Source organism: Triturus cristatus, chromosome 1_2 (assembly GCF_964204655.1).
Source record: "Triturus cristatus chromosome 1_2, aTriCri1.1, whole genome shotgun sequence".
NCBI classification, from domain to species: Eukaryota; Metazoa; Chordata; class Amphibia; order Caudata; family Salamandridae; genus Triturus; species Triturus cristatus.
The window spans coordinates 552711158-552732499 of NC_140580.1; the positions used below are offsets into that span (position 1 = coordinate 552711158).

Consider the following 21342-nt stretch of genomic DNA (forward strand, 5'->3'; position numbering starts at 1 on the left):
TTGATTAATCTCCTCGGATAACCACGGTCTTTCAACTTTTGTCTGAGAAATTCTGAATGTGTGTTAAAATCATACATCGAAGAACAATTCCTGCGCAGTCGCAGAAATTGTCCAAATGGGATGTTATCCCTTTGTGCTTTAGGGTGAAAACTACTGTAAGGTGTTTTTGTCAGTAGGTTTACTATTGAGTTCTACCTCTAAATGGCCCTCCTTTTCCTTGATACAGATATCTAAAAAATTGACCCTATCTTTGCTATATTCTGATGTAAACTTCAGATTAGGATCCCCCAAGTTTAACCAACCAATGAAACTCTCTAATTCTTCCTGTCCCCCTTCCCAAATGAAAATAATATCATCAATGAAGCCGCACTATGCACTCACGTTCTCATAATATGGTGCCGCTTCATTGAAGATATGTTTGTTCTCAAATTCCCCTACGTACAAACAGGCCAGGCTGGGAGCACATGTGGCTCCCATACTGGTACCCTTAACCTGCTGGAATAGATCTTCCTCAAAGAGAAAGAGATTGTTCTTTAGTACCATCATAATACATTGTACAATGAACTCCATGCTGCCACCATGGAGATCTGTCTGTTCTAACAAGGCCCTAATCACTTTAATGGTATCATCCTGCGGAATATTAGTGTAAAGGGCTTCAATATCTAGGGTGACAAGATATTGAGTCACCCTATTGAAGCCCCTACCCTCAAATGCTGTAATAGCATGAGCAGAATCTTTCAAATACGATTTCTGCTGCTGTACTAGTGGCTTAATAAAACAGTCAGCATAAATTCTAAGCGGTTCCAAAAGGGAAACGATGCTGCTCACAATCGGTCTCATTGGGGGATTTTGTAGGTTTTTATGGACCTTTGGGAGTCCATATATGGCAGGTGTGATAGGAGAGTTAGTACATAGAAATTTATACTCATCTTCACATATCCAGCCTTCAGTCTTAGCTAAGTTGAGTAAATTGTCAATCTCGTTCTTCAATTTTTGCAGCTTATTATGGGGGACTTTCCTATAGTGTTCTGGTACCATCAATAGTCCCAACATTCTATTCCTGTAGTCGTCTGAGTTGAACACCACGATCCCTCCCCCCTTATCAGCGGGTTTGATCATGATGTCCACATCATCCTGTAGGGCCTTCATTGCCACCCTTTGATCTTTAGAGAGATTGTTGTAAAAGTTTCTTTTTGTTCTTGGATTTTCAAATAGTTGTTTTATTTCTTCTTCCATAATTTTCTCAAATATTTCAACATTCTTATCGACTACACTTAATGAAGGGGCAAATGTTGACTTTGGTTTAAGACCAGACACATTCTCAGGGGCCTGATATTCCCTATCTTCAAAGAATTTTTATAGCCTCGCCTTCCAAAATAGTGTTTTAAGACCTTTTTCAAATTCAAACCTATTAAGCACTGCGCTAGGGGCAAAACTAAATCCTTCTTCTAAGACTTCCATTTCACTCTTAGTCAGGAAGCTCTATTCCAGCAGGTTAAGGGTACCAGTATGGGAGCCACATGTGCTCCCAGCCTGGCCTGTTTGTACGTAGGGGAATTTGAGAACAAACATATCTTCAATGAAGCGGCACCATATTAAGAGAACGTGAGTGCATGGTGCCGCTTCATTGATGATAATATTTTCATTTGGGAAGGGGGCCAGGAAGAATTAGAGAGTTTCATTGGTTGGTTAAACTTGGGGGATCCTAATCTGAAGTTTACATCAGAATATAGCAAAGATAGGGTCAATTCTTTTAGATATCTGTATCAAGGAAAAGGAGGGCCATTTAGAGGTAGAACTCTATAGTAAACCTACTGACAAAAACACCTTACAGTAGTTTTCACCCTAAAGCACAAAGGGATAACATCCCATTTGGACGATTTCTGCGACTGCGCAGGAATTGTTCTTCGATGTATGATTTTAACACACATTCAGAATTTCTCAAACAAAAGTTGAAAGACCGTGGTTATCTGAGGAGATTAATCAACCAATCCTATAAGAGGGCAAAGTACTACGACCGCGAGTATATGTTGGACCAAAATAAGACTAAAAATGATGACCAAAAGAAAGATAAAATTGTATTTGTAAGCCAGTACAGCGAGAATAGCAATCAGAATAAGAATATTTTAAATAGGAACTGGAAGATTCTCAATGAAGGGCAGATTTCAAAACTAGAAAAACTATTATTTGCCTATAGAAGAAATAGGAACACCAGAAATAGTCTGGTAAAGACCTATAGAAATTCCAGCAAAGAGGGGCAGAGTACCTTGTATGGTACAAGAGCAATAGGCAATAATAAATGTGGTACATGCTCCATCTGTGCACGCTGTATAGTGGCGAAAACCATTGTTTATAATGGTCAAGAGATCAAATGTAGTAGTCTTAACAACTATCGGAGCAAAAATCTTGTATATCTGCCCATGTGCACTGGGTTACGTAGGGGAGACCGGCAGAGAACTCAGGCTGAGGATACAGGAACATAAATCGGCATTGAGGACAGGGAAAGTGAATGCACCCCTAACTGAACACTTCTCGAAGTTGGGACATGACTGCGAAGACCTGAGGTGGTTAATACTTGAGAAGATATCCGGAAATATGAGAGGGGGTAACATAACCAAGAAAAGGAAATTGAGAGAACAATGGTATATTTGTAAACTAAACACTGTACAAAAAGGGTTAAATTCTCGGGAGGACTGGATGTCAATAATTTCATAAAAGTCAGAATATATCTTTAGGTACATATAATAGAGTCAGTGTCCCACTATAAGACCTCTGAGCAGCGTATGAATACATATGCAATGGATGAAGTGTGACTTGAGGTGGTCTAACTGGATAGATCCACTCAGGTCATTTCAATTTTTTTTTTTTTTTAAATTCGAGGTTCTAATCACTAAGAATTATATCTATAAATAAATAGATGATTAATTAGATTACTCCTTAATAATGGAAAAAAGTTTTTAACATAGTTAAAATAGGGGTTAGGAAATAAGACGAAATTGGTCCAAATTGCTTCTTTCTTCCCGTGATGTAAAACTGGAGTCCAGAGACAAAGAGGGGACATCTAGAGAATATATATTGAACACAATGAAAAAGAACAGGGACGGTTAAAAAGACGGATATACATGTAAATTCATGTCAGTGATCGACAAATATCAATAAAGTTTTCATTGTGTTCTAATTCTTGATTCTAAGAGAAAGCGTAAAAGGACAATGTATAGCCTCGGCGTGGCAAAATGTGACCTACCCAGTGACGCAGGACTGAGGGAGGGAACTAAATGCGTGGTGACGATTTACGTAGCACGCTATAACAAAACTAACAAAAACTGATGAAGGACGAGGCATAAAGAGATGAAGGAACGACACCGGGACGGACGCACACAGACGCCGCCAGCTTTTGGATCTTTTTACTAAATAAATAGGTAAGGGTATTGCCCCTCTCTATCTGTGGCAGTTAGATACAGAACCGGGTGGTCTCAGAGTACGTGTGTTCGTACTATTGCAAAACAATGCACCCGATAAATGTAGAATGAGCGGGATAGGGGTATGTGTAAGACCTTTTCGTGTTAGACAAATAGGGACGAATCATGGAAGTGATTATTTTAAAGAAAAAAGGATAAAAGAGAGAGAAATAAATACATAGTGAGAATCCAATAACGTATATGATTGGGAGATGCACATGTTATTCATTAGTAAGATAGAAAAAAAGAGGTCTGAATTTAGCTTTCTAGATATTTTTCTTTGACAAGTATTTTTTAGTGCTTAATAAATTTTATTTGAATTCATTCATGTTTTTAGAACCAGGATACTGCGCATGAGAAATTGAAGCGGAAAAATACAGCAGTGAGGCTCCGCTAAACGTAGAGGAGACGAAGACATCGGTTCTTCCTTTTTTTTAAAAAAAACGCACAGGTTAAAAGATAAGAAATTTACCTAAAGAAGCATAGGAATTTTATCCTCATCAATAAGGTAGATATTAATTAATGATTTTGTTTTTAAAAAATATGTTCATAGGAACAAAAATAATTAGGTATACTAATGACCGTTTGGTCTCTATATGATTTATAACAGAGCGGAAGTGAAGCCTTGGATCCTTTTAATTAAAAAGCGAGGTGGCCGCCAAACAACAGGTGCCGGTGCTCCACATTATAATTATTAAAGAGGTAAGACGAAAAGCAAAAACCCTATCGGTCACGTTAAATGGACCTCAAATAGCAGCAAAAAAGTGGTAGCCTGGATACAGTTTGAAGCATATTTCAATAGTATTGTGTGCTTATTGTCTCCTTGTTGGGTATCCCCAGATATAAATTGGAATGATTGGGACCCTTAGAATGGAAGACACCGTAGTAATCGAAGGGAAGTTTTCTTGCCCTAAGTAAGTTATTAATAATCATTAGTTCTTGTGGTTTCAACAAGGGGTGGTAAAGAGATAGCACAAGCAGGTATATATGGTGGTTCTTGCGAAGAAAGGATTGTCTCATCTGTCTGTATGATTTAAGGTGGGAGAAGTATTATTGAATATTCAGAATGGGATGGTTGTGAGTGGGCTGATGTATTGGCACAAAGAAACTCCTCGATTTAAATATAGTAGTAGGTACCTACAAGGTCTCAATGCATGGAGGATTACATTAGAAATACTGATGTATTACATACTGAAATGTCTTTTATTGTTTTTTATTATTGTTTGAAAATTTGCATTTGTTTATGTTTATAGATTTTAAAGAACGGGAGTAGAAAATATTATGGTCTTGAAAAAGAAGGCATGATTTGATTAGTCCTTCGAAACGCGTCAACGCTCTCAAAATAGCCACAAATTTGTTTGTATATGTAATGATGGTAGACATTGATGATTTATATCAATACATAAACAAGGTGGTCTAACCTTTGTTCTTGATTGTGGCAGTCAATGACAGATATTATTGTCTATTGTTATTCTATACAGAAACAATTCTTGCTTGTTATACAAATGCTTTTATTGTGATTTTTTATCAAAAAGATCTTTTTATTGTGTTTGAAGATATACATTGTATAATAAAATCTATTGTAATAAATTGAAGTCAGAAACATATCTACTTTGAGTCCTTGTGCCAATGCATAACCACATGTGAGTGGTTTTATAGAGTGGCCCTAGAGTGAGTAGCGTGGATAGGATGAATGTAAGTTGAGGTAGTGTTTATATTCCTCCCAGAGGACAACTTTTGATATAGTTCCAGTAGAAGTATTGCAACAACTCAATTTTCGTCCACTGGTGTCTTCCTATCTTCCATATATGACGATCAGGGCTCATTTGGCCATCTCCTGTGGTAGACCCTATATCAGGGTCTGAAACTAATTTGTTCTCTTTCAAAAAGTTTTCCTAAGTACAGGATATTTGTAATCACTTTGTAGAGTGGCTGGGTCAGCCCGATCAAGATCAACAAAGAGAGATGTTGACCCTGAGTGTTTGGCCCAGAGATCCATGCTTACCTAAATATAGTGGGCAATCCACTACCAGGGGAGTAGAGGCCAAGATTGTCTACAATACTCTAAAAAAAAGTCTTAACTCTAGAAAATTAAGACTGATACTAATATTTACAAACAGATGCTAGTGCATAGGTCCACGACACTGACACTTGACACAGGAATAAAGTCAGGGGCATAGAGTTGAAGACACTGGAACATGGGCATTGAAAGACGGGCACCAGAACTAAGACATTTAGGGGGTTATTTACAGTTTTACTGAGAGGGAGGCCAACACAAATCAACAGGGGTCCTTGTCTGCCAAACTCACAGTTCTTTCACCTTATTTGAAAGTGGGGAAACCAAAATATTTCTGATTGGGGAACCTTTGCTCTCATATCCGCTGGAAACCTTTCGCCTAGAGAGACATCTGCCATAAGGTTTATGTGCTGGAAGGCCCTCCCTTTTTAAGAGGAACGTTTCCACTCACATTGTTCCTGCCGAGAATGCTAAGCGATGCATGCATTTCAAGGGCAAGAAAAATAATCATTGGTGCCCACACACAGTGAGAAAACAACCTGCGTCTCAGCTCTGTTGATTTTTCTTTACTTTTGTAGAAATAACTACCCATCAATTTGATGGATTATTTGTGCAAATAATGGTGACTGACCAGCATCAGGTGGCTGGCAGCTGATGTTCACGTTTTGATGAAATTGCTTTTGCCATCTTAACAAGATTTCTTTTTTAATAAAAATGATCACAGCATACATGGTGGGCATCTCTAGTTTGATGGGAAGTCCCAGAATGGCCCAGGTTTTAAATGAGCTCCTTACAGTCTGACACTGGAACAAAATTCAGGAATTGAGACATGGATAGCAAAAGAGACACTGGGACACAGACACTGAGACATGAGCACTGGAACATGGACACTAGGACTTTGACAGTGGAGTATTGACAATGTGATATAGGCATTGGAATGCAGATTCTGTGAGGGAAATACAGACATTGGATGACCCTGACATTGGTGTGGGGAGAGAGATACTTTGCAGTGGCACAAGCAACAAGATACTGTTATGGGGAGACTGACAACTGAGAGTGTGATTCTGACAAGGGGGCATGTATAAGCTTCAATAAATGCCACTTGAGATGATACAATCATAATGTCTGACCACTGCCACCAGTAAGATGCAAGAATGTACCACTGCCTGAAGAAAGTGAGGGTTGCTTTCAGGAGTCTGTTGTTTATAGTTTCCTATGTCAATGGACACGCCTGTTAAGACCTGACCCATGGTACTAAAATCTGAAACTGGAATGGAATGTTTTATGCTCAGTAGAGTGAATAGTTAGTAAATGTTTCCCGTTACAGCTTATTTGTTTATGCTATGTTTGCTTACTAGCATACTCGCTTGCCAGGCTTCTTGGCACTGGGATACGATACATGATAATAACCATTACTAATCATCGGCTATTAAGCTCAGGCTTAGAAGGCAGTTGATAAACGATTAAAAGGGAAGTAAAAGAGGTTTAATAACTATATGGAAGATTAGATGCTCTGCAATCTCCCTGATGAGTGGAAGATCATTCCACAGTTTGGCTACTTCACAAAAAAATGGCGGAGTCCCCTTTAGTTTTCTTTCAAGTGCAAAGGTGAGCAGCACTAGGGCATATTGGTAACTCAGGAGTTTGTTGATCAGAAACTGTGGTCCAATTCTGTATTCTCTTGAAGCCAGTACTGAGATGCCTATGCAGAGATGCCCAAGCAGGGGAATTTACTTCTTGCATTGCATGGTCACAAACGCAGAATACAACACACAAAACAATTGGACAACCCAAATAGATCCTATATGATTAATTAGACACAGACAATTTTGGACAAGTGATTCAGATGAATATGGCTGAAATCAGTGGCCCTTTCGTTAAAACTGAGTCACTCAAAATGTCAAGGTTTTTGATCTGCTGTGGTGGTGGTATAGAAACTACAAAATATTAGATAGTCAGCCGAGTTTCTCCAGCATTCACGATTGGTTGCTTTTAGCCATCTGGCTAACATTTGCACACGATAATGAGAAAGTTGGTTTGAGATTTATCTGGACTTAACCAAAAGCCCAATGCCTTCAACTTAGCTGAGGAATGTAATGGCAATTGCGTCGATATGTTTGATTAAATTGATAGCCAGATGTTAGAAAATAGTGTTGAACAAGCCAGCCGCTGGAAGTCACTTCGGGTTTCTTGGCCTAGGAGGAGCGGTAAGTTGGAGGTGTACACTGCTTGTAAAGGTTATTCTCACCCAATTAATTTAAAGTAATGTGGGCTTAGTGTAGAATGTGTGCCTGGTCCTCAAGGTATTAGTCCTAGAAAACCCATTCTTTCACTGCAACAATTAAATCCCATTTAAACACTCAAAACACAGCAATGGTGTAGAACATTTTGACGACAACATCCACTCTTTCTTCACTTACAGGAAATTGAGTACATCGTCGATGCCAGCAAACTTACAGTGACAAAAGCCAATGACAGCGTCAAGAGTAAGTAGTCCAGAATAGTAAACGTAATTGCTTTATTCAGCCCTGTTTAATAAAACGCCTAGCTATGAAATGATCCTGTAAATATAAGTTCATTTCTTCAATGACAAGCAGTGATGCTTGCTTATTGAATGGCTTAGAGGAAAATGTTAACTGGAAAAATTGGAAAGTAAAGTACTACAACGATCTGGAAAACAAAAGACAGACGGTGAGTAATGTTGTGTAACTATTTAAAAATGTAAGGGGTTGCGTGAAGTGCTAAGGTAATTCAGAGTCTAATTCACATAAGCTTTTTTGTGAGTAGTGGATTTTTTCTGTATTGAATGTGAATAAACACCTGAATTTCGAGGTCTGATTTACAAAACATTATATGTGAGTATTTTTGTCTTACTCCAGATGCATGTGTGATTTTTCTATGATTTTCCAAAAAAGCTTTATGTATGAGGTCCTTGATAAGCATGGCTTACACCCGGAAATTCATGAGTAAGTCACGCCTAGTTTTCAAATAAGACATTGCTCACAGCAAAAGCTTTTTTATTCGGGTCCTGAATTAGTCTAGCCATCCATAGAAAGCCTGTGAGACAAATTTGGGGAAGTACTCCCATAAATATATTTGAAATAAATTTGATGTCAAACTGCACAGTGAAATACATATTTTTATACACATTTTATATACATTTTTGTAAAAATCAATAGATATAAGAGACAGATTCCTTTACTTATTCCTCACCCTAAAACTCTCAACTTTTACTTTTCAGCCATCAGTCCTCATCCCTTCATACTCACTCCTCATCTGACATGTCTCATTCCTCAATGCTACCCCATATTCCACAGTCCTCCTCCTCTATACACACTCCTCCTCACTTCTCATCCCTCATTCTTTATTAACCCTCACTTCTTACCTCAACCTTAGATCCCCAGTACTCATTCTTCATTTTCAACTCTTTATCCTTCGCTTCACATCCCTTAGTCATCAACCCTCTCACCTAATCCTTGACTTCTCATACCACACTCCTCTTCTTTCACTAATGATCCCTCACTCCTTTTCCTTCAGTCCTCAGCTCTCATTTTCCACTACCTATTCCTTATGCCTCATTCCTCACTACTTATCTTTCTCCTCAGTACTCACTCTTAGTTAATTGCACCTCATCTCTCATTCCTCACTTTTCATCTCTCCGTCTTTACCATTCATTCCTAACTCATCATTCCTCAGCACTCATTCCGTATCTTTCTCCTCATCACACATTTTGATGCGATCACACCAATGATCCCCTGCAGTGAAACTTCTGCCAAGAGAAAATATTTTCTACCCCAACATCACACCCTGTCTTTTGTTGAGGCACACTACATTGGTACTCTTTTTAGGGGTTCGAGATGAAAGGGTTGAATGGGGTCAAGCTGTGACCTGGATATTATGCTGTGTTTTGGGAAGACACAAACCTCCTCTGTGTTGTTCTGTGGATTTTTGAAGTTTTTTAACTTCTTTGCAGGGGGGTCCACAGAGCCTCACTGTGCCTTCTCATATTTGTTTTGTTTAAAGTCATGATACTTAATTTTCAAGTAAGTATATTTTTTATCTTTGAACTCACCCATCTTCTACTTTTCTGTCTAGAAATACCAGCATTTCTCTAAATTGCTTTATATGATAATTCCAATCTTCCATGACTATTATGTACTTCACTTTGCAGTCTATGTTCTGATAGTACTGAAATGTCCCCCACAGATATTGGACCATTACTGGGAGGGAAGATACTTACTGAAATTGAGAAGAAGGCAAATCCAGCAATAGACAGCGTTAACTCAATGGCCAATGGTAAGGAAGGGTTCCCATGTTGTGGAATTAAAGAACAATGCTGAAAGCAATCCTGCAAGATTGTTTGTGAAAAAGTTGTGAAGATTCGGCTCCTCCATCAGGGTTTGGATCATTGGGGGTCCTTTTCAACTCCCAGTGGGGCTAACAAGACAAGAGAGTAATGAGGATTTGTTGTATCTCTTTGGGTGTTGTGAACATCCTCAATATCGGTCCATATTGAGTAACTCCTCAGGAAAGCATTGGTGGTCTGAAACAAGAATACTGGGAAAACAGGCAGTATTTAGTAGGAACGTTTTCAAATAGTGCAATTATGCAATAAAGTTAAGAGAATACTTGCCTTTCATAATCTTCTTTTATATTTCACTGTGAGCAGTATGATCATGTCCTTGAAAGCGAAAACATTTCCTCACATATCTTGGCAACACTAAGGGAGTTTTTAGCTAAAGTAAATCAAATCAAATTGTATTCACTATTCAGACAGTGTATCTATAACCAGACCTGTTATTGACCAAGCTTGAATAAAGTAAAATACCGAATAGAAGATCTGTGTGTGGACAGCACTAAACACCATCTCAAAAGACCTCAAAAGAAACAGACTATCACTTCTTGAACCATTGTTCCAGCAAGCATAGTGATTCAGGTCATAACCTTGTTTAGGAAATTGCACTTGCTACTTACTGCTGTTAGGACATAATGCAAGTTGTTGGACTTGGCCCTCTCTGCAGGGTCACCCCCAAACGTTTTGCCTTCTCCCCTCCTGTTTGCTGAAATTAGTTTTTGTTGGATTTAGTATGTTTTACCACTGCTAACCAGCAGGGATTGATTGCTGTGCATTATCTATAGTGCATTTTATAGTCTCCAACTATGTCACAACTGTTTTGAGGGTAACCAGAGCACACAAGGATTACTGGGCCATGACCTAGGTAGTTGAGGCCTTTCACTGATGTCTCAGGGCCTGACCTACTTCAGTTGCTGAAAACAGAGCACCAACTACAGCCTTGTAGAAGCTGAATCTGAGGATAGAAAGGTGAGTAGTCCAGTGCTTCTCAGGGGGTGTTTTAGGGCCAGAGATTCAATACTCAACAATCACACAGTAGAAAACAATATGACTGTCCAGCCCAGAGCTTTATGAAAAAGCTTAAGTACTTTATTATTGTACCAACTGTGTGATAAAACACAAATAGACTATGTAAGGGAACAAATTCTTCTAACAAGGTGTGACAAGTAAGGAAATAGTTATCTCTTAAGGTAGATGACATGTCCAGGCTCACTGTGGGGAGCGTGATGGTCAGTCTCTTAATGGTAACCAGTTTCTTAGCAGTTAGAAGGTAGGCCCACAGTCTTAGGTCAAAGTCACTCTTCTCTCTGGGGCAGTAATCAGTTAGTATTTAGGTTCTGTGATGATGTGAGACCCCCGGTGGGAGAAACTCGCTGGATGTACTAAGTCCATGTGGCTCCACCTCCCCTCTCCGTACTGAAGATGGAGCTGCAGATACCACAGGCATTCAGCGGGGATGGCTGCCCTTTCCAGAGAAACAATTCACACCCAAATTCAACCCCTAGTCAAACTGTGATGAAATCTCATCCATAGGCAGCTGATGAGTCCATCGGAGCCTGGATGGGTCAAGAGTCATGGGTGGTGCTAGTATGTGTCACAGTTCTTGAGTGGACAGTGTGTGGGTGGCAGTGGAGATGGTCATCGGTGCAGTGTGGCATGTTCACAGGGTGGAGGCAGAGAGATCGACTCCAGCACCTGAGTCAGTTCCTGCGATCACAAAGATCGGGTATGACCATGAGCAGTAGTCATGCTTGGAATCTTCAGTCCAGAAGTCCAGGCTGAAACAGTGCGAAGCAGTCATTGCTTCAGTGCAGTTCCTACTTCCAGGTCATCCCAGCTAGGCCCTCAGCAGAACAGGAAGACTTCTTTCCAAAACAGACTCAAAGCTCTCCTTCCGCAAGTAGTCGTAGACATTCAGGAGATGTCCTCTCACTGTTGGAGACTTGCCCTGGATTTCAAGAGTGACTCCGACACTCTGAGGAGTGTCACCTCTGTGGATAGTGAGAAATCTTGGAACCATTTGAGGAAGTTCCAAGCTCTTTATTATTGTCCTTTTCAAATGAAGTAATATTGATTCCACTGTCACTCTCCTGGAACTGGGTTGAGGTGGTTACCTCGGTTTGTGCATCCCCCCTCTTCACAGCGGACACAGACTTTGTCTTCAGGAGACGGGCTCACAGCAAGGGGTGATGAGGGGTGATGCCATGGAGATCTCTCAAAATAAGAGCAAAATGAGTCAAGAAGTGTTCATGCATGACTGCCGTCAGCCTTTTTGGTGTAACACCTCTGAGGTAGACTGAAGGCAGGTCCTGAGTGAATGGTAACTCCTGTCCTCTAACCCTCATCAACCCTAATGGGAGTGCTCACTCAGGAGTGAAACAATAAGATGAAAGGCCCTGCTACAGTTCTATGGGCATCCCTGTCTCCAACCTTCCACATCCTAATGTCTGGTTCTACACAAAAGCTTCAGGATAGGAAGCAATGCACCTTACTCATGCAGGAGGTGGTTTACCAGCCTCTATCTTGTGCTATGCTTCGCCAAAGGAATTTCAAATATATCCCATTATTGTCATAAACACACACTTGCCTGTCATACAGATTCCTAACAGTCACATAATACTCAGTTCACCCCCCCCCCCCATACACTCAGGATGTCAACAAAGCACCTGATAAGGGCACTTAAGCAGAACTTTGGAGAGTGAGGCCTGTAAGCTTCTTATCGGAGAAAGATCTGTATTATATTACAGAGTTAGATAATGTATGCTGCCACCGTTGCTATGCATCTATGAACCAGTATCTAGATGGTAGCCACATTATAAAAGCAAGGCACACTTGGTACACCTCCTCCAGGCCACAGAAGCCCTGTTCTGTGTACCTTTAAAAATACAAGGCCTCTGCACACATGCATACATTTCATGCAACCCGAGTACTAAAAATCAAAAATATTGTGGCTACTTGAGGTTCAGTACCTCAGGGCAGGGGTGATCACTCGCAAAGCAATGGAGGGGGCTTAACCTATTCCAAAACTCTTTCATCCCAGTGTCAGTATGATTCAGTGGCGGCTCCTTTGCTAAGGTGGAGGAGCGCCGCCCCACTGCTTTGAAGCAGTGCAAGAAAGGAAAAATACCATTATAATAACTAATGTTATTATCATTTTATTTTGTCCCTCTGCAGCAGCTTTGCGTGGCCGGGGCAGGGCAGACTGCTGTACTCAAAGGGCAGGGGAGGAGTTGTAACACCCTCGTAATTGCGCAATGACTGTTTGGCCGGCCCTCTTGGGCCAACCAAACAGTCATTGCGCACTTCGTATGTTCTCCATGCAGGCTGCATTACAGCCTGCGTGGAGACCATGCCCAGGCCCCCAGTCCCTTTTTGAGAGCCGAAACACGGCGTTCAGATCAATCACAACACTGCATTGCAGCGTTGTGATTGGTCAGGGTCAGGGGAGCCTGGCTGCCGTGATTCCTAATCCGAGGAGAGACGATGGAGGCACGCAGCGGTAAGGTTTGTTTTATAATGCCCTTACCCCCCTTGCCATTAACTCCCCCACTCCACCACACCCGATCCGTGCCGGCCGCTACTGGTATGATTGCATTCTAGTTGGATAGCAAAGTTACTCCCTTTGTAATCTTTAATATCCAAGAGCAGCTAGATCAAGCAGTCAGTCCTTGCTCTGGGGCACAGTAAGAGGTTTGACTCTCATTGTCAGTGCTCCACATTAATAACACACTCGGGATCCTTAGCGATGTATATATTGTAAAACATGTAGCTCTCAAGTTACAAATAAGAACTTTGAGGCAGTTTTTAGAACTTGGAATACAACGTTCTAAAATAGCATGGGTGTCTATGAACAGTGCTGTCTCATGGGAGAAGACTTTAACTTCTTGATTTTGGATATGATCAGGTCCCAGTTCGGTTACTATTTCCGTGGTTTTCAATGGGAATTGTGCCAGAAAAAAATGCATAAGTGTATTCTCACATTTGTCCTTGTCCTAATTTCTCAATGGCCCTGGGTGCAAGGAGATGTGAATTAGGTGGTTAGCCTAGGTGTCTTCGAAGGGGCAAAAGGTTTCAAAGTCAAAAATATGCTTTACTCAATGAAAAACGCGCCACTGTAAAGTGACCCGAACTTACAACTCCAATTCAGAGATGCAAAACTTTAGGATATCTTTAAAGGCATCTTGCAGTTGAAGTTTGAGTTGTGAGGCACCCAGAGGAATGGGAGCAGCCAATGAGTTGGGCCATTCACCTCAAATATCTGGGCACATCTTCTTAGTCTTTCGCCATCTAGTAAGTGTTGCAGACTCCAATGGAATGTGTAGTCGAGGGGAGAGTTTGTAGACTCTCTAATGGGATCGCTGCAATTTACAGTTAGCTTCCAGCGAGGGACTAAAAGAGGAGGCCACAATTGACTTCAAGGCATGCTTTAGAGAGTTGGTAGGTCAGAGCCCCGAAGTAGGTGTAGCTTTTTGCTGGACAGACCTGCATGATGACCTGCCAGTTGGACTTTTAGTCTCCCGCAACAAAGCGGCGGGGCACATGTGTGCAGCGTTTTATTTGTTTTACCTGGGCATTGGCATAAAGACAGGCAAAACTAACAAATGCGAGAGTGACATATGAGCACAATTTTTCTTCCCCCCCCCCCCCATAAAATAGCAAAGTATTCAGTGTCTGGGGTGCCTGAAGATGATTACAATTTGCTTGGTTGATTTTTAGTTTACTTAAGATGGTAGATTGGAGAAAAGCAAACTAAGTGAATGGGTACTGGGCTTTGTAGGTTTGTGAGTCGAGTGAACAGTAATCCCACAGCAGTGAACTGATGCCTCTCCCTGCTCTGTTTCTCATTGCAGTGATGTACGCCTCCGCTGTGTTACTAGAGGCCGTGAATTCTTCTTTCAGTGATCTACATGGCACACAGCAGAGTCTGAGCACAGATCTGAGCAACTTGCGAACGGAAGTTCAGACCACACTAAACTCACCAACCTGTGTGAACTGTAGCTCTCTAAATGTTAATGTTCTAGCATTTGATGCCAACTTTAATACAGTAAGTGCCAGAAATGACTATCTGACTTAATGTCTTAGCTCGAACCAAGGGCGACGGTGTGCAATTTAAGTGTGCAAATGCAGGACATGTGGAAGGGCCTCACTGAAGTGTGCACAGTAGTGCTGACATGACCTGCCGACCCATATCCCTAAGGGTGGGCGGAACACCCTTTGTTTTACTCAGCAAGATTCTGTGGGATTCCGCCCACCCCCACTGTTAACTCTTATGTGCTGCAGTGTAATAGGTGTGGCCTCCCCACCACGCTAAAGACACCATCTATGCGAGTCCGTCTTTAGTTAGATGCCAAGTGGAGTGTGGGAAAAGGCAGGAGCCCTGTTCCGCACAGTTGCAAATGGCGGTATGTGAGGGTCGATTAGGCAGCAGTGGTGGCATTTAATGCGTAAGGTCAGGGCCTCTATCCCTGAGCTCAGCGATACTGGGAGGGAGGGAGGGAGGAGTAAGTTGGAGATGGGGCTAACGGGCTGATGAGGGAGCACTGGTCAGACCAGGAGCAAAAGTCACATAGACCTCCTGGCCAACCGCCTCCTCGCTCAACCTGTTACGCTGCTGGGTGCCTGAGTCAGAGACTTTCCAGATTTTTATAAAGCAAGTTTTTAGTGTCACAATTTCCCCTTCATTCCAGCAATGGACTCCTCCCTGGTAAGCACAGGTTCCTCTTTTTCTGCCTGGAGTCTGGGTGCTAGCCATCTGCTCTTTCCACTATTTACAGTATATTGTGCCCTTAACACAGTTTTGAGCTTTTAAATGCATATTTTCTCATTTTCGTCAATGAGCACTTTGCTCCTTGCAGAACTATCTATTCCTCATCCCATTCCTGACTAATTGAAAAGATGGTGAAAGAAACTCACCGATGCCACTCAAGCACATCTTTCTTTATCACTCTCTTTATGAAAATAAAAACGGACAACACAAAAACTTTGCATGACGTGCCATGGGCAATTCTTAGTAGCTGGCAAGCACGTACCCTTCATCACTTTCCTAATTAGAAATCAAAATCCATCAAATTGGATTCCCAAACAGAGACTAAGGGCTCACAGATCAGGCTACAGTGCATCAGGCAATAGTGTGCACCTTTCAACGCCTTGAAAAGATCTACATAGGAAACCAATGGACTACAAGTTACATTACAGTTTCAGAAAGGTGGTCCCAGGTTAAAGATCTTGAATCTTGTAGATGTGACATGTTTTCTGATCACAATACCCTTTATGGTATTATGTTCTGTGAGTTTTATTCAGATTTGGAATGTATTATTGTCCTTCTCAAAGGTATGGATTTTATTCAGTTAAGACCACCCTTTACCTATTTGAGGTAATTATTGTATGGATTGGTGACCTATGGTATGGGATCTTACATATCTGGAGATTGTATTGCCTACTTTTTCTATTAATTGTGCGTCTGCTTTTATTATGAGCCACGTTTTATGGTTTTCTGAAATAGATATTATTATGATGATGATGAATAATTATTACAATTTTGCTCACTTGTGGTTTTGTTCTTTCACAGATACCGGACTTCAGTAGTCAATACAAACTTCTTGCTGATTTGAATGATACAAACATACCCTCAGTCCTCCAAGAGGTAAGCACTTAAATGGGGCGTGAGAGAGAGAGAGAGAGACGAACACACACACCGTTTTAGTCCCTCAAGGCGGATCCGGCACTCTCCCTGCGGGTGGTGCGTATCCCCCAGGTGGGCCAAGCCGTTTGCTATTTTCTCCTCCTCGCACAATGTGCGAATAATCGGGAGCGCACTCACAGATTCTGCTAAAAAATGACTTTATTGTGAAAAAGGCAGTTATAATGCCCAACGCATTTCGATCCTATCCTCTGGATCCCATGACGAAGGAGAGGACCGAAACGCATTGGGCATTGTAACTGCCTTTTTCGCAATAAAGTAATTTTCTAGCAGAATCTGTGAGTGCGTTCCCGATTATTTGCACATTCTGCGATGAGTAGAATATATATATGTGATCAAGATCGCTTTGGCGATCGAAACGCGTCTGGGGTGGACACTTGTCTGTACCATTTGGGTGTTCATGCAATAAATGAATGGAGCTGTGAACCCGCATCTCTGGAATTCTTCTTGAACTGTATTGGTGGTCCGTACCTGTGTCGTTTCTCCTCTCGGTGGCATTCAGAGGCACAGGATTTGCTATATATCTAATTTATATATATATATATATCTTGTGATCAAGATCCTTGGAGGATCGAAACGCGTCATGCTGATGGTGTAACTGTGGCTGAATAAAACGTAATAGCTGCATCAACCCTGTGGTCCGCGCTCCGTTTTTTGGCAGAAGTGACAATGGCTGCTTATGGAGACAAAGCGTCATATATATATATCTATATATATATATATATATATATATATATATATATATATATATATAACACATGGTAGCTCAAGGTAGAGACGCACTGTGAGAAGTTGGCCTGGTATATGATGTTCACTAGTTAAAGTGACCACCTTGTACCATGCCAAGCAACCCTTATGGTGTGGTTGTAAGTCAACCTTTTCGGACCAGCTGCCCTAGTGGTAGCGTAGGCTAAGCAGTCTTTGAGGCTAAACTCGTGAAACGTGTTAAGCAGGCTGTTTTACCAAATGTAACCCCCCTTTATACCAATGAAAGGACACCACACAGATATATATTGAAAATATATATGTATTTATTTCTCAAAGTATCCCCTAGACTCTTTATGAGCACAGGAGCACAAATCGTTAAACAAGAATACGTTAGAATACACAGAAGTTGCACTTTATATGGATAGGCCCTGGTGGCCGCTCAAACCATATACTAAAATAGTGGTATAAGTACCACGAACAGAAAAGGGAAAAGGCCTAGGGCCTCTAGAATCGCTGGGCCTACAAGGAGCTAACTTTAGTTAGTGACCAGGAGGTCCACGGGTTGCGTGTGCAGAGCAAATAGTCACACACGAGCTCCCATAGGTTTTCAATGGGTGCGTAAAAGTTACAAAGTTACTGCAAAAAGGATCTTCCGGATGGACTATGAACTCAGGATTGGAAACACAGACACTAGAGATGATTCTCTACACTTGGGCACCGGAGTGCCAGCTTTACCTCACCCACAGGAAGCGGGTGCATAGGTCTCGAAGTGCGTCGGGTTTCTTCTCTCTGTTCAATGGAGCCTGAAGACAAAGATGCTGCAGGCGGTCGGTCCAGAAGAGATGCGGTGGATCCAAGAGTGGATCGGAGTTGTAGAAGACCTGTAAGCAGAGGGGACAGTGTTCACAGTCACTAGCCAGTGACCAGCGTGGCACCAGGTGGGTACCAGGGGATGTCGGGTGCAAACAGGGGGAAAGGTGCAGCTTGTCTCTGCAGCCACGTGGTCCCTGAAGGTCGACGACGTCCAGGAGTCGGTTCACGAGCTGTCCCACGCAGGCTCTCGCTGTCGGCAGTGTCGGCGACTTGATCGAAGCAAACAAGCCTTGGCAAAAGCAATTGTTGTGGAAAACAAAATAAGCTGATGGTTCTGACCAGCAAGGTCAGAGGGACTGCTCCTTTGGAGGGGAGCAAGGGCCAGCCTGGAGCAACCAGACCAGCGGTGTAGTTCTTGAAGTTCGTCGCCAAGATGGCCACTAGCCAGCGGGCCAGCAACCGGTTAGGCGCGTCGAGTGGCAAAATGCAGAAGGGCCCCACGCAGATCGTGGAGATGCTGGAGGGCTCACCTTTGGTGCAGATGCTGCTCGGGTGTTGGGCTTCTCAGATCCCAAAGCACAACTTGGAGGGAGCCTCGGTTGTTGCGCTTGCAGCTTGTCGTGGTCTTTTCAAGATGGCTGGCTCCACGTGTCTCGGTGCCTCCACGGGTCTCCTCTTTTCAGGGACTGTGGATCGGGCGGTGAGAGGTCTGGAGGTCCCGGTCTTGTCGGTCTCTGGGCTCGGGCTCCGGCGGGAGGCGGCGGCAAAGCAGACGTTGATTCGCTGGATGGTGCTTGCGTTAGCAAGGTGGTCACTCCCTGACCACAGGGGAGATTTCCTTCAGTCTTCTGTGCAGCAGAATGTCGAAGTTCCCGTCTTCTTCTTAGTTTCAAGTTGATTCCAGGATGTCTGAAGTCTTAGGACACAGCTCCTACCTTTAAGCGGATTCTAGGGGCCGGACTACCTGCTAGGTCCCTCCCTATGGGTGGGACCAGGAAGGGGGGTGGTTACACCCCCAATCCTTTGTCCAGCTCGCCCCAGGTCCAGGGCAGGTGTGCCCCAGGACCGGTTTGAACTGGCATATGCACCGAGGCTCCTTGTGAGCCTCAGGCACGTCTGGTTCCTTTCAAGCCCTACCTGACCAATACACAAAATCCTGTCTGGGGTGGTGCTCGCACCTCCCCTGGCAGGAAACCCTTTGTCCACACCTCCCAAGCTGGAAGGACTCCCAGCAGCAGGAGGGCAGACTTGTGTCTGTGGTGGCAGCATCCATTTTGTGGAGCTGAGGCTGTCTGATTTTACCCGGGTTTCAGGTACTGTACATGTCGTGTCCCTCTAGAAGGGTGGAATACTAACCCCGTCGCCAGAATTGGCGAGGGGTTAGTATTCCAATTCGTATGACACCTTACTCGACATGTTTTGATAAAGCCAAACCAAAGATAGCATTTAACCGCGAGGTTCATAATGCACTTAAGAGTATATGGTATGACGATATCTGGAAACAGTAGAAGGAAGTTGTTCCGACCACTGCAGACAGGCTCAGCTCATGCCAGAGCACCATCTCACATGGAACCAAGCACTCTGCCTTCAGGATTGTTAAGGCCTGCCATAGGAGTGACTTATAGGTTAACATGTGTCCCATTTAAGGTTAGGTATAGGTATACTACACCTAAGTAAGAGGTGGTTACACCAACTTACCCCAGCTGAGTGATCAGCCAGTTGTGTCAAATTTGTTAGGCCAGGCCAGGGGTGGCACAATACATGCTTCAGCCCCTGGTAGGCCTTAGATACACCAATGCCCTGGGTACCTAGTGTACACTGGTACAGGGGCTCACAGGGTGATCCACTTCCATTTGGTTATGCACCTAGGGTGCATAGTGTAAATTTAGTAGAGAGAACAGCAGGCTGAGATCCTGAATGGCAGGATCTCAGGCCAACTTAGTCGAAAAACCAGCTAGACACTAGGCAAAAATTTGGGGGTAACCATAGTCAGATATCCACCTTCCTACACGCACTCAGGCTCAGACATGAGGTTGCCAGTCTTTATTCCATCAGGTGCGGACTACAACTCCCACAAGTCTCTGCAAAACCAAATTGAAGGCGGGACTATGTATATATTATGGGAGTTAGCCCACGACAGCACGAACTTTCCACACATCCCCTGATGAAGAGGAAACTCGAAACGCGTAGGAAGCAGTGAAAGCTGCATATCTTACCTGCATGGGATGCTTGTCCGCACCTGATGGAATAAAGGCTGGTAACCTCACGTCGGAGCCTGAGTGCGTCTCTACCTTGAGCTACCATGTGTTTATCTATTTGTTTGGCGGAGGCTCATCCGCCAGAGACTGCACCACCCCAGGATTACGAGGGGGCCACGAGGAAGAGATTCACTGTCCTCAAGGGGGGCGACGACGCATGATCGAGGGCAGGCTATCATGCGGGGGTCCATCCAGGGCTTCACACTGCAGAAACAAGTGCGCTGTATTATAATTGAATGTTGCGGCACTACAACTCCCACAAGTCTCTGCAAAACGAAATTGAAGGCGGGACCATGTATATATTATGGGAGTTAGCCCACGACAGCACAAACTTTCCACACATCCCCTGACGAAGAGGAAACTCGAAACGCATAGGGAGCAGGGAAAGCTGCATATCTTACCTGCATGGGATGCTTGTCCGCACCTGATGGAATAAAGGCTGGTAACCTCACGTCGGAGCCTGAGTGCGTCTCTACCTTGAGCTACCATGTGTTTATCGATTTGTTTGGCGGAGGCTCATCCGCCAGAGACTGCACCACCCCAGGATTACGAGGGGGCCACGAGGAAGAGATTCACTGTCCTCAAGTGGGGCGACGATGCAGGATCGAGGGCAGGCTATCATGCGGGGGTCCATCCAGGGCTTCACACTGCAGAAACAAGTGCGCTGTATTATAATTGAATGTTGCGGCACTACAACTCCCACAAGTCTCTGCAAAACGAAATTGAAGGCGGGACTATGTATATATTATGGGAGTTAGCCCACGACAGCATAAACTTTCCACACATCCCCTGACGAAGAGGAAACTCGAAACGCGTAGGGAGCAGGGAAAGCTGCATATCTTACCTGCATGGGATGCTTGTCCGCACCTGATGGAATAAAGGCTGGTAACCTCACGTCGGAGCCTGAGTGCGTCTCTACCTTGAGCTACCATGTGTTTATCTATTTGTTTGGCGGAGGCTCATCCGCCAGAGACTGCACCACCCCAGGATTACGAGGGGGCCATGAGGAAGAGATTCACTGTCCTCAAGTGGGG

At 43.1% G+C, this 21342-nt stretch overlaps 1 protein-coding gene across 2 annotated transcripts in view; it reads left to right on the forward strand.

Moving 5' to 3' along the window:
• LOC146867615 (prominin-1-A-like) overlaps window positions 1-21342 on the forward strand; it is a 496515-nt gene that overhangs the window by 261718 nt on the left and 213455 nt on the right. For both annotated transcript variants that reach the window (XM_085606443.1, XM_085606442.1), the window contains exons 6-9: window positions 7898-7961; window positions 9682-9771; window positions 14680-14873; window positions 16398-16472. In XM_085606443.1, coding sequence (XP_085462569.1) covers window positions 7898-7961; window positions 9682-9771; window positions 14680-14873; window positions 16398-16472 — 423 coding nt within the window. The remainder of the gene's footprint in view (window positions 1-7897; window positions 7962-9681; window positions 9772-14679; window positions 14874-16397; window positions 16473-21342) is intronic.